This window comes from Channa argus, chromosome 24 (genome assembly GCF_033026475.1).
Source record: "Channa argus isolate prfri chromosome 24, Channa argus male v1.0, whole genome shotgun sequence".
NCBI lineage: Eukaryota > Metazoa > Chordata > Actinopteri > Anabantiformes > Channidae > Channa > Channa argus.
The window spans coordinates 2,141,146-2,153,408 of NC_090220.1; the positions used below are offsets into that span (position 1 = coordinate 2,141,146).

The 12,263-nt window shown below is 37.0% G+C and overlaps 2 protein-coding genes across 2 annotated transcripts; one reads left to right on the plus strand and one right to left on the minus strand.

Moving 5' to 3' along the window:
• Positions 1–762: 762 nt before the first annotated feature.
• timm10b (translocase of inner mitochondrial membrane 10 homolog B (yeast)) lies at positions 763–2,434 on the minus strand. The gene is made up of 3 exons (XM_067494109.1): positions 2,153–2,434; positions 1,972–2,067; positions 763–1,758 (listed from the first exon to the last, which is right to left on the minus strand). Exons 1-3 carry the CDS (start codon positions 2,177–2,179, stop codon positions 1,324–1,326), a joined length of 558 nt encoding a protein of 185 aa, XP_067350210.1. The 5' UTR covers positions 2,180–2,434; the 3' UTR covers positions 763–1,323.
• Positions 2,435–2,867: 433 nt separating this feature from the next.
• hepacamb (hepatic and glial cell adhesion molecule b) lies at positions 2,868–11,065 on the plus strand. The gene is made up of 7 exons (XM_067494116.1): positions 2,868–2,972; positions 4,495–4,836; positions 6,672–6,953; positions 8,159–8,252; positions 8,340–8,410; positions 8,556–8,629; positions 9,145–11,065. The coding sequence occupies exons 1-7, from the start codon at positions 2,888–2,890 to the stop codon at positions 9,280–9,282; spliced, it is 1,086 nt and encodes a 361-aa protein (XP_067350217.1). The 5' UTR covers positions 2,868–2,887; the 3' UTR covers positions 9,283–11,065.
• Positions 11,066–12,263: the final 1,198 nt, after the last annotated feature.

Sequence of the window (12,263 nt, forward strand, 5' to 3'; positions counted from 1 at the left end):
TGATGATTTCAAAGAAAGTCATGAGAATTATTGCGGAAAACATTTTGAAAAAGAATAATACTTATTTCACGTGCCACTGTGAAATGACCAAATACGTTTTCTTCTACTAGCCGTTTCCTGACAGACACCGTTTATCTCATCAGCTCTAACTTTACAGCAACAGTGCACCTAAACATACTATTGCATTAGCATATTATCCAAACAGGAAAATCAGTGATTTAAATAACAATGTTCATACTTAGGCTAAAGGAAACCATCTTATAAGTCCTAATAGGCACAGCTATTGGCTGACAGCAAAGCTGATGAAGATCTCAAAGATTGTGCTCTACAATTAAAGCCACAAGGAATGTTGTTTTAGGATCTCTTATCATCCTTTGCTGCAGGATTAGACGGTACATAACGTGTACAGTGCAAAGACAGGAAATGGGAGGAGAAAGAGTCGATGATAAGATGAAGGCCACGAACTGAATTCACGCCCATAACAGTGAGAGCATGTGGAATACGCCCCAACCTTAAGATGCTGTGACAGCTGGCAACAGGGTGGTCTTCAACTTTTTTAAAACCGGAAATAACATTTTGTCACTGTAGCTTTTTGAAGAAAAAAAAGATACAAACTAATTTAAGTTATTAAATATTATCTTATTTTTAGCATTTATTGTGTCACAAGCCCTCCTAACCCTGGACAAGTGCATACAGAAGTTCAAATATGGTCAGGCCTCCACAATGCAAGCTGGGGATTGATCCTTAATGCCTACACAAACACACGGTGTTAGAATTATTTTATTTTGTTTTTGCTGATAATCATAAAGCCTATTACAGATCAATGGGCACTAAAGGCAGAGATCCAAGATTATTTTCTTTTTTTCTGTTTATAAGTTAAAAAAATCAAAAGTTTAAAATAACATTAGTGCCTGTCACAAGTGAATGTGAGCCCTTCAAATTGCCAATTTTTCTCAGATAGGGAAAGCTTAAAGATTTACAAAACAAAGAATTTGTATATACTTACATTAAAACTGTTGCCAGGAAGTTATAAAAATGATTATATATACAAAAATTGTTCAATATTTTACTTTATATTCTTTAATAACCACATACTCGTGTGACCAACACAGAAAACATCACATTCATGGGAACCAGCTCATGGTGGGAGCGAAGGCCATATTAATAAAGTGTGATCACCCCACACACACCAACATGAACCTCTGGGGCTCTCTATTAATCTGACAGGGTCTTATTGGATTAAAACACTATAGATAAGGTTTTTTTTTTTAGAGGGCATAAACATCCAGACACTATTTGAGAAAATCATGCTGTGTAACATGGTCAACTGTCAGCTTTATTAAACACAGAGGGATTTACTGGTTCCCTTGCAGGTGTGAGTGGTGTTGCAGCCGACATTCTGACCTCGGTGGATTTGGATACAGCAGCATCTCGCTCATTACAAATGTCTACTGCTTCTGACTTTAAAACGGAGCCATGGGCTTCAGATTTCACACTGGATTCTAACAGTCCAGGTATCTGTGGAGGTGGGGGTGGGGATGAAGCGATGAGAGTCTGAGATGCTGGTGAGGCCTCTGTTGCAGGAGACCCCGCAGATGCAGAAGCAGCATCTTCTGCTGCCTTGGCATTCGCTGCAGCCTTGCTCTCCATCTCCTCCATCCGGCGTTGCACCATCCGAGGCATCAGCTGCACATAGGTGCCCATCAGACGGTGGTTAGAGCGAATCAGCTTCCCTGCACAGTTGTCCACGCAGCGCTCCTGAACATAAAACAATCAGAGGTGATACGTGGGTAATTACTATATGTGGTAATCATACGGATTAAAGTCAAAATTCCGTTATTTGAGCCATGGTTTGGTGCAAGGTGATCAGTCAAACAAACAAATAATCAAACCAAAAATCACGTTACAGCTGTATGTATGTGCATAATGCATCTGCACATCTAGCTGACAGGTTATTTTCTATTCTCGTACCTCGTCCATGGTGAGGTTTCTGTAGTTGAAGTTGCTGGTGCATCTCTGGAAGCAGATTTCAGTCATGCGGTTGTAAACAAGAAGAAAATCGCGCAGCTGTAAGAAAAACATTTATTCATTACATAGCGTTTATTTGCAAGTCTGCCAAATGCCTCTGAATACGAATGTGACTTAACATTACATTTCTCAGTTGTTGGTCAGGGTCCATCGTGATTCCGTCTGAAGCTGGTTAGCTAAAATGCTAACATGGGAGCTAGTCAGATGACAAGTTCAGTCGTTATCTTACCGATTCTTAACGGACTGAAGCAAATCCAAGCACAATTCTGCAATCTGTAATTTACATGTCAGCTTTAACAAGTTACGAATCGCAGCCAAAATAAGCAGATTCAGATAATAGTGAATGCCATGACATTCACATGCATGCTGCCATCTTTGTACCAAAGATCGTCTACGCCTGTGAGGAGGCTTCACTCTTTAACAGACAGATCGGTTTCCGGTTTGTGAAAGTGGACGTTTACTTGTAGTTCTGTTTTTCAGTTTTTCATAGATATAAATATTCTACATTACTACACCGGGGTATTGCATTCCCCAAAGAAATCTCGTGATTACGAGATAAGGTCTCTAAATTTTTTGTTCTGTTGTGAATGCAATAAGCCGCCACATTGCATTATGATATAATAATAGAATAATAGTTTTATTTGATTTTATTTATTAGTTAGTTTTTTAGTAGATCTAACTACAAAGTACATATCTATACACATAGACTTTTGTCCTCGTTGTACAGCAGCTTTTTAGAACAACATGTACTCAGTCCCAGCAGGGCCTGAATGACTATCTGTGTCCTCTGTCCTGCCCAGAGTCATAATTTATGCTGGTTGTCTGGAAGGAAAACAACCAGCATAAACTGAGACCCAAGATGAAGGAAGAGAAGGAGGCCCCTTCAAACGACAAAATCATTTCTCAGATGATATTTCTCATGTTTCTCGGTTTCTTTAAGTCAGGTATGTTGGTTTTTATGTTAAAATTGGATTGAGAAGGCTTTTAAGCTGCAGTATGTCTCGTCAGGCTGATGTTCTGCTACTTTAAATAGATGATGTAGAACAACTATCTACATTTTCATGTGCATGGTTAGAAATAAACGTAACGATTAGGTAACAATTAAGGTCACAAATAGTTTACGATATAGCAAATAATTATCTTGCTTAACTATCTGATTGCCGTTTTTGACTTTAGGGAATCAAACAATATCTACAACTACAACAACAAAAATCAATTATTTTCTCCTTACTGACGAATTGTTGCTCAACAATGTTGCAATGTTTTAAACCTCAGAATATCGTAGAAATACACATGCATATTTTCAGTATAATTTACACTTGCAAGTTATCTACTATACTAGCTGAGGGTTGTAGGAATATGCCAAAAACAAAACTTAAACTTTAGTTCTGCATATAAATAGAAATAGAGCATACGCAGAGCTTTACACAATATATTAGGACCAAAGACTTGTGGTAAGTGTTTTGCATGATGTCTCAACACGTTTAATGTTCAATGTTATCATAAACTACGACATTAGAAAATAGATTGTTAGACTGATGACTCTCTGTAAACCAAGCATTACAGTCCTCACAAAGAGAGCACTTGTTGTTGTGGTATTGGATTTGCATCAGACTGTGTGGGTGCTTTTACAGTCTTGTGTCCACTTGTGCTAAGTAATAAGACAGTGTTTTCAGATGTTAAGTCATTTTCAGTTGTGGTTGTGCCTCATCACTGTCTTGTTATTGTCCTGGGCAGCAGCAGAGTCACTGAGCTGCTCTGTTTGTGCAAAGCTAGTATGGCATCTGGATTGGCCCCCGTGCTCTTTTCATTAACTGCCAAGAAGGAAATTTGATCAAACAATCTCCACTTTTGTTGGGCTGACAGCTTTTACCATGGTAACGTAGATCTATCATGTAAAGAGGCTCTAATTTACAGCAGTGATAGGGTGTAATGTGTACACCCCCAATGAGTGAAGATAATTTTTTAAATTTTGAAATATGTTCAACAACCAATGGTGATTAATCATAAAGGTATAACAGCAGACAGCCCAGCATCCCTGGAAATTACATTCATATTGTGCTTTATGGTCAAGATACAGCTAAAATATCAAACTCAGATGTATTTAATTAAATTCAAATAATTTATTCAAATTCATATTAAAGGAATTTAACTAGATTCACTTTTTTTTATGATTGACCAGACTTTGTTTAGACTATAGATTCTATCACAGTTGTGTTTTTGAAGGTAAAATAATACGCATAAAAAGCATGAAACCAAGATATTAAATTACGATGTAATACAACAACATTACAACATGAAAAATAATGTACTCACTGGAAATGCAGTATAGTTCAGTAGAAATGTAGAAAGAGTGATGTACATCTCACTGCAATAACCTTTAACTTTCTGAGGTGCTGCGGAAGATTGTTTCTACATGAGAAAGAATATCAAATGCAGACATGTGTCTTGTGTGTCTCTCTGCAGGTGAAGTCCTGGCAGTGAATATGACTATCCCCAATACTCTCATCCGAGGTAAAGTAGGCCATGAGGCCCTTCTGTCTGTCCAATACAGTAGTTTAAGCCTTGACCTGCCAGTCATCAAATGGCAGCTAAGGAGGGAAAAGTCTATCACAGTTGTCCAGTCAATTGGAACTGAGATAATTGGAACCCCGAGACCTGAGTATCGTGACCGTATCATGGTATTTGAAAATGGGACACTGCTTCTCCACAACCTGAGACTCTCTGATGATGGAACCTATGATGTGGAGATCTCCATCACAGATGACATCTTTCCAGGAGAAAGCAGCATTACACTCACTGTGGACGGTAGGAGGACAAGATTTGTGATTCTGTAACATAACATAAGGGTACGATAATTAAATTCCTTACTTATGGAAGGACACTTAAGTCCCAAGTTTAACGACTGATGAAGTTACTTTTACAATTACAATTACTAAAATAATTTAACATCCAGCTCATTATGCTAACAGTTGCTGACAATACTGTTGATAACTTTTGTGGACATTAAAGTGTTCATGGCATAGTTATAATTAAGAGAGGCATGAATTGATCCCAGCTTCTTTGTTTATCGAGTCTTTCATTTCTACTAATAATAGGAAGATTTACGCAACCAACTTCCTGTAAAAAACACTACTCTGTATCTTTAGATGTCTTGTGGCCCACACTTACCTCAATAACCTCTCCAGCAGGGACAGATCTTCAATTTCTAGCTTTTAGAGGACAATATATATACTAATATGCAACATTGTACTGTAGTTTAGTACTGTATATAATGGTGGAAGAATGGCATCAGCCTGGGTTATGCATAAGCCTGAGGGAGGGTCACCTGTGTCTTGAGTAGGAAGAAGATACAGCATTCCAGAGATGCCAATCTGTGCAGGTTGACCTTTTCATCCTACACCACTGCGGAGAATGTTATTCAATACCAGATGGTCCCATAAAAATGTTCAAAAAGCATTTTAGGAGCATTTTACAATTTATTAATATAAAATGTTTACATTCACATTTATTTATTTATTTTGCTGAAACTTGTATCCAAAGCGATTTACAATTGAGTTACAAAGTGTTTTGAGAAGAGTGTTTTTACCTCATGAGATGCAAGTGCAACATAGAACATGATAGAAAGTGGTTGAAGAGTTCTGTTTATAGCACTTTTTAAATAGTCGGAGGGGGGCTATCACTCAAATGTTATTCATTTTCCAAATATTTCAACCTAAATATAATTATTCATGAAGTCTTAAACACAAAATGACTAAACTGGATCTGTAGAAGTAATGGGTCAGGCTGTACCCTCCATATCAAATTACAAACACACATTGTAAATTTACTGCATTACGTGTTAAACTGTAGCATCTGTTATCAGATTATTTTGCCACATTCTGGTTGGTTGACTAGTAGAAAGGAAGTTAGGTCAGTAGCTGCACTTGTTTCGTCTTAATTGCAGCCACAGTCATGGTATCTCTTTCTACAAACTAAGGATCTTAACACTTTATACGTTGTGTTCAAAATACAAAATAATTCATTTTAATAACCAAAATGGGAAGAGAAAAAATTAACAGAAACATCTAAATAGGAAGCAATAAAGAGTAAGTCTATAGTTATAAGGGGATGCTGGGTAATACTGAAAGAAAGTTTCTATGTATCTATTTATCTTCAGTGAACATTAACAGAGTTTCTACAGTTGTAGTTACTGTGGACAAGTTGTGGCTGATCACTTTAATTTTTGCTGTGATGGAGAAAATATTGTAATGTTAAAAACTGCAGGAGAGGAGGATGGAGGGAAACAGACTCTGTCTAATTGCTGTCTATTCAGTTACATTATGCACATGCACGAGTGCATGAGTTACTGTGGTCTCAAAGCAAATTAGCGATGTGTATTTTATCGAAACGTGCCATGTGCAGCTGCTGTGAGACAGGTTATTCACTGTCCCTACCGATGTTGAGACCAAATTTATGCCCTTGATTCAATCAGATTAAAGAATTCAAAGTAAGAAGAATACTAGTTTTGTGTTCCTCCTGGGCTGTTGAAGTAATTGTTTTGTTTTCCGAAAGGAGAACAGAATGTCATTTTTCATGTTCTGTTTTGAGGGATGGGGTAGTTACATGTTAAATCTAATGCATAGACTGTTATCTATACCCAGAACCTATATCCAGGCCTTACATCCATATGGAGGCTTCGTCAGTACTAGAGCTCAGCGAAAACGTCATCCTCAACTGCTCTCATGAAAATGGAACCAGGACTACATACAGATGGTTCAAAGGTGGAAAGCCACTGACCAATGAGACGAGATATATATTATCACCTGACCAAAAGATCTTCACCATAAAGCGGGTGTTGATGAAAGATGATGATATCTACAGCTGCACAGTGGAGAATCCTGTGGGCAATGCAACAAGCCTGCCTATCAGACTAACTGTCTACAGTATGTGATACTGTCTTATTTACTGATAACAAGTGCCAGATAACCATGGAACACACAAATCCAACTTTCTTTACTAGACAAAGCTTTCGCTTATAGTATTTAACAATGCAAACATAATTTCCAAAAAACTGACTGGGTCTTTTACTTAAATTAAATAAAACTAAAATCTTTTTGTTTTGTTTTGATTTGTCACTTCACTTAAACCTTTATTTACCTGCCAAAAATACAAAGAAATTATTTTCAGCATTCTTTATGACCAACCTGTTGCACTGTATTTTGTAAATATAAGAAGATTTAGGGTTTGATGCCTGCACCCATAAAGGCAAAACTAAGAAAGAATAAATAAGAAAGTCAGTCAAAGACAGGTTGTGGCTCACACCACTGTGCAAAACGTAATGACAGGATTTGGGTCAGTTTTATTTTAAAACCATTGAAGTATCATATTTTTGGAAAATTAGTATGCTAACATTTGCTAATTATGCCCTGTGTATAACTTTGTACCTGCCCTCTATCAATTGGCAGCCCTCTCCCCCTCTTTTTCAGCTAGCAGACCTTTGCAGGAGTAGAGTCTCCCTCCATCATCTTGTTTGTTCGTTGTTGGAGTATAATTTCATACATTTAAAATGTGGTTTATTCAGCTTTCGTCCTCTTTCGTTTTGCTTAGCCCGGAGCCAAGGTTGTAGTAATAGCACTAAAAACAACTTATGATGATGGTGATAAAAATCCCAATACTTTTTTTTTTACAATGCTATACAAAAGGTTAAAGGACATCGTTAGGTTACAAATGTATTAATGTATTTCTTTAAAACTCCCAGAATTTTATATGCAGACATTCAGTTTTATATTTCTGCATTGCACTAATTCCTTGGTGCATGACCCCCATCTATCAAACAATATAAAACCGTTGGCAGGTATTGAGTCACTCACATGAACAATGTGCAGTCAAAAAATGCCGTCCTCATATTGGCACTTGATCATAAATCAGCAGCTTACAGTTACCAAAAGTGTCAACCTGGTAGTGCCAGGAAATAAGGGAATCATCACATTTATTATGGCTACATATAACAAGACCAGTAATTTACATTTTGTACCATTCATATACCTTTGTGCCAGGTCTCACATATCTCTGTACAAAATTGTGTATATTTAACAATGTTCTGTTTGCTGTTAATGTGCACTGATTGTAATCTTGCATATCATACCAGGAAGGAGTTCCCTCTATATCATCCTTTCCACTGGAGGCATTTTTCTTCTTATCACCTTGGTAACAGTATGTGCCTGTTGGACACCTTCCAAAAAGTAATAATCATTATCAGTCTTTTAAAGTAAAGTGCAAATAAATATTAAAACACATTTATTGCACTGATACCATTTTGCCTTTGTTAGGCCAAGACATACACCTAGAAAGCCTCTCTCTAGGTTTCAACACCCTCATCGCTCACTAATCAATCATACAGGTATGCTGAATTTTTATTGCACTGAATGTAGCTAAAAGTTAATACAAAAATGATCAGATAAAGTAAGATGTGACTAAAATAATCCAGATTAAAACCTCAAACGATGCAAATGAGTGACAGTCAATTGTTTTATGCTTTTCTGCAGGGGATGCACTTCCAAAATTGACACAGCCTAATGGAATAAATGCAGTAACTTCACTTTACATTCTGCAGCAAAAGGTATCTTCTCATCACGACCATGACTCCATTGCTCTCTGTTACTTGTAAAAGGTAGCAAAAGTAGAAATGTGAAGAAACAGCATTCTCTGGACGCTGTGATGTTCTGACTAAGCTCTACAGGCTCTGTCCAAATCAAACTGCTCATACATAAAATTACCATACGCCAACATGGTTGGGAACATGCAATCTTTCCACGCAAAATGAAAATATGCAGATTAGCCTCTGACAAATAGCTACAGCAAGCAGCCTCCTAAAACTCTGTATGAACTGCATCTTTAATTGCAGAAACTCCAAAATGATGATTTAATCTCCCCCTGCACATTAAATCATTGAACACATGGTAGTTCACAATCCCACCGAGTGAACCTATAACATTCTGTTGGTAGTAAGTGATTGTCCGGCTCGTCAAAGTTCACATCAAGAAATCTTCTCTACAGCATATGATAAATACTCTTATACTCAATGAACTTTGTATAACAGACAATCGATTTGGGTCAATATCATTCTGTTTGCAGGATCCCAGCCTGGATGACTCATCTAGCAACAGTATTGAATCTCCTTCTGAACATGACAACCCACCATGTTACACCAGTTTCCCTGGGAACACCCAGGCTACTGGGTCCCCTACCTGCTCTTCCCATAAGTGCACTTGAAAGCTCATCATTTTAAATTCTACACACCGCAGAACGTGGGAGACTGACCTGCTGCGTAGATCACCCAGTGAGGGGTTCTGCACATTCTCCTGGAGTATGGGAAAGATGTAAAAACCCGTGGGTTTATAATAATGTTGTCTATAAGTAAAATAGCAGGTGTTTTGTGGTCAGATGTGCCTATTGGAATCCTGGAGTGAAATACAATGTTGACATGAGACAGGGTTTTAAACTGCTTTGAAATGTGTTCTGTCCAGGTTTAATACACACCACCATTGTTGTGGAATACTGGAAAAACACAAATCTAAAATTTGTGGCAGTGTGGACGAAGCTGAGATCGTATTAATATTATTCAACTGTGAAAATGTAATGTGATAAAGGTCAGTTGAGGCAAATACTCCTCTCCCATCACGTATATAAGTTAGGATTTGTTATTTGTAAGGTTAATGTAAAAAAAATACTTAGTTAGTTTGTAATCTTTTGTCTTATTAGAATTCGCCTCATATTTCAGTTTTGCTAGATGATTAACTGTATTTTCATTTGGAAAAGAGACGTAGGATAATGGATGAAGAGCTTTTATACAAAAATGTGTGTATATTATCTCTAAAGTCTCTCTACTGTTCTTCTTCAGTCACACTTCATGCTATGTCTGTGTACTTATACTTATTCATACGTAATGTGGTGTAATATCTGTCCAAGCCAGACAAGCAGCTTCAATGTTTGCAGGTATAAAATGTATTCAGGGGTGAATTGCAGTTGTTGTGTGATGTGGATCTGCAGTGCATCAAGCATGGAATCATTACCCTATATAAGTTAGTATAACAGATTTTTAAAAATGAACAATTTCTCATCATTGTGTGCATCCGGCAGTAGTGGATACAGCAGAAAATGCCCAGTTGGAGAAGAGCAGGTAAACAAATTGCTCAGCACAACAGCTTGTGTCCACCACACGACTAAAAGTGTTACACTGATGAGGCTGGTCAGTGTAGGTGTAAGTTAAAATAATTAATATAATCTGTCTAAAGACACACATATATAATAAATAGGCAAAAGACATGAGATTGGATTAATTCAGAAGAGCTGGGCACCATAGTTTTTTAATCATATTTAACAGGTGAAAACAATTCTTTACTAAACACTTGGTGTTTTCCCACGGAAAGAGTTTGTGAGTGTGACTCATAATACCGTCCTCCATAATTATGGGCCTTCTGAGGATAAGATACATTTTTATAGTCATTACATGTATTTGTTGATGATGAGAGTATCATTAAATTATAAGTACAATTTACAAGTATAATAACCTTTGACATACAAGCCTCTCAAACTCCTGTACATCAGTAACAAGCAACAATAAAACGAAACAATACATTTTAAGACAATAGATAAAACAAAAGCAAACTAAACATATACAATAATAATAATAATAATAAATATATCTAATATTAAAAACCAACATCTCAAAAATAATAAAACATATGTGCAGTGAATTTGACACATTCCTAGGTGAACAGGGTTTTAGTTTAAACAGAACAATTATTCCAAAGAAGAGAAGCTCAAATAAAAAGGTCCTTCCACTAGTTGATCTTTTCTCAACTCTGAAAAAACATCATAATCAAAGTCTAGATGTCACGATCTTTTATTTTGTAGCCCTTGATTTTTCATTTGTGTATAATCTGCTCAATTGGTGCCCATCTTTATGTTACTTTTTAAATCGTTTTACGTTCTGCTTTCCCGTACGTCTGATAGTCCTTAGTTATTCTAGTCCCCCTTTATGTTTAGTTTCCCCCTGATTCATGTTTTGGATGCATTTTGGATCATTATTTCTCTAAGACCAAGTGAGCTTCTGTCCTCCTATCCGGAGTGATTTTTAATTTGCCTCTTTGATATTCTGTTCTTTATTAAATTTGTTAATATCTCACAGTGCCATGCTTTGGTTCCCCTCCCTTTTTCACACCGTTCCCTAGTTTATGTATTTGTACTCTCTGAAGTCAGGTTTTCTGATACATTAGTCCTTCTGCCCTAATTCATGTTTATATTCTATAGTCCTGTATTTTGTTCGTATTCTGATCTGCACCTTTGTAAAGTTCCCTAGTACCCGTTTCTAGATTCTAGTTTAGTCCCATTATTGTCTGTTGACACGCCGTGTTTTTGTCATTTGGTTCTTTCCCTCGTGTCTCAGAATAAAGTTCACTTATTCAATCACATCCCCTCTCTCTCTGTTTACACTTAGGTCTGTTCTCAAACATACTTTGTGACACTAGAAGAAACCTTGGGGATTCAACAGCTGTCAGATATGCTGGTGCCCGGACATTTTTTAATCTGTATGTCACTAGAAGCCCCTTAAATTCACATCTAACCGATAACGGAAGCCAATAGAGTAATGCAAGGAGCAGTGAATTATGAGTAAACTTACTAGTTCTTGTTCCGCAGTGTTCTGGACCATCTGGAGGTTTTTAATGCTTGAACATGGAAAACCTGACAGTGCTCCTGTATTGCCGCAATCGCCCCTCGATGTTACAAATGCTTCTGCGACAGTAAAGCACAAAAGGATCTAACTTTTAACGTATCATAAATAAAAGAGAGCAGTATTGGTGATCTTAACGTGATGATAAAAGGAGACAACCAAAGTCAAAAACAACAGCAAGATTTTTATCTTTATCTTTGTTGGAGACAACATAATTATGAAGGATACCTACTGTATAAACTGATGAGTCAAATGTCTGTTTCTGGCTGAGCGGACCACAAACATCTCAATCTTATCAGAGCACTTTCAGACATTTCCAGGTTTCCAGGTCAAACTGGTCCAAATGATTCAAGCTTATCTATTCCACAATTAAAATCACAGGCACATACAGCTGAGTAACCTCAGCAAAAGAATGAAAATTCACCCCATACCCCTGAATAATCTGATCAATAAGAGATATATACAGTGGCCATTTTATGAGGTACATAAAATGCAATGAATTCTACTTTTACAATGTTAT

Bases quoted from the DNA above. Each gene is read 5' to 3' on its own strand.
- hepacamb (XM_067494116.1), top strand. From the start codon at position 2,888: ATGAAGGAAGAGAAGGAGGCCCCTTCAAACGACAAAATCATTTCTCAG. The intron at 6,954-8,158 runs GTATGTGATACT...ATATCATACCAG, and splicing joins TATCAGACTAACTGTCTACA to GAAGGAGTTCCCTCTATATC. The intron at 8,630-9,144 runs GTATCTTCTCAT...TTCTGTTTGCAG, and splicing joins TTTACATTCTGCAGCAAAAG to GATCCCAGCCTGGATGACTC.
- timm10b (XM_067494109.1), bottom strand. From the start codon at position 2,179: ATGGACCCTGACCAACAACTGAGAAAT. The intron at 2,068-2,152 runs GTAATGTTAAGT...TTTTTCTTACAG, and splicing joins CTGACCAACAACTGAGAAAT to CTGCGCGATTTTCTTCTTGT. The intron at 1,759-1,971 runs GTACGAGAATAG...TTTTATGTTCAG, and splicing joins GAAACCTCACCATGGACGAG to GAGCGCTGCGTGGACAACTG.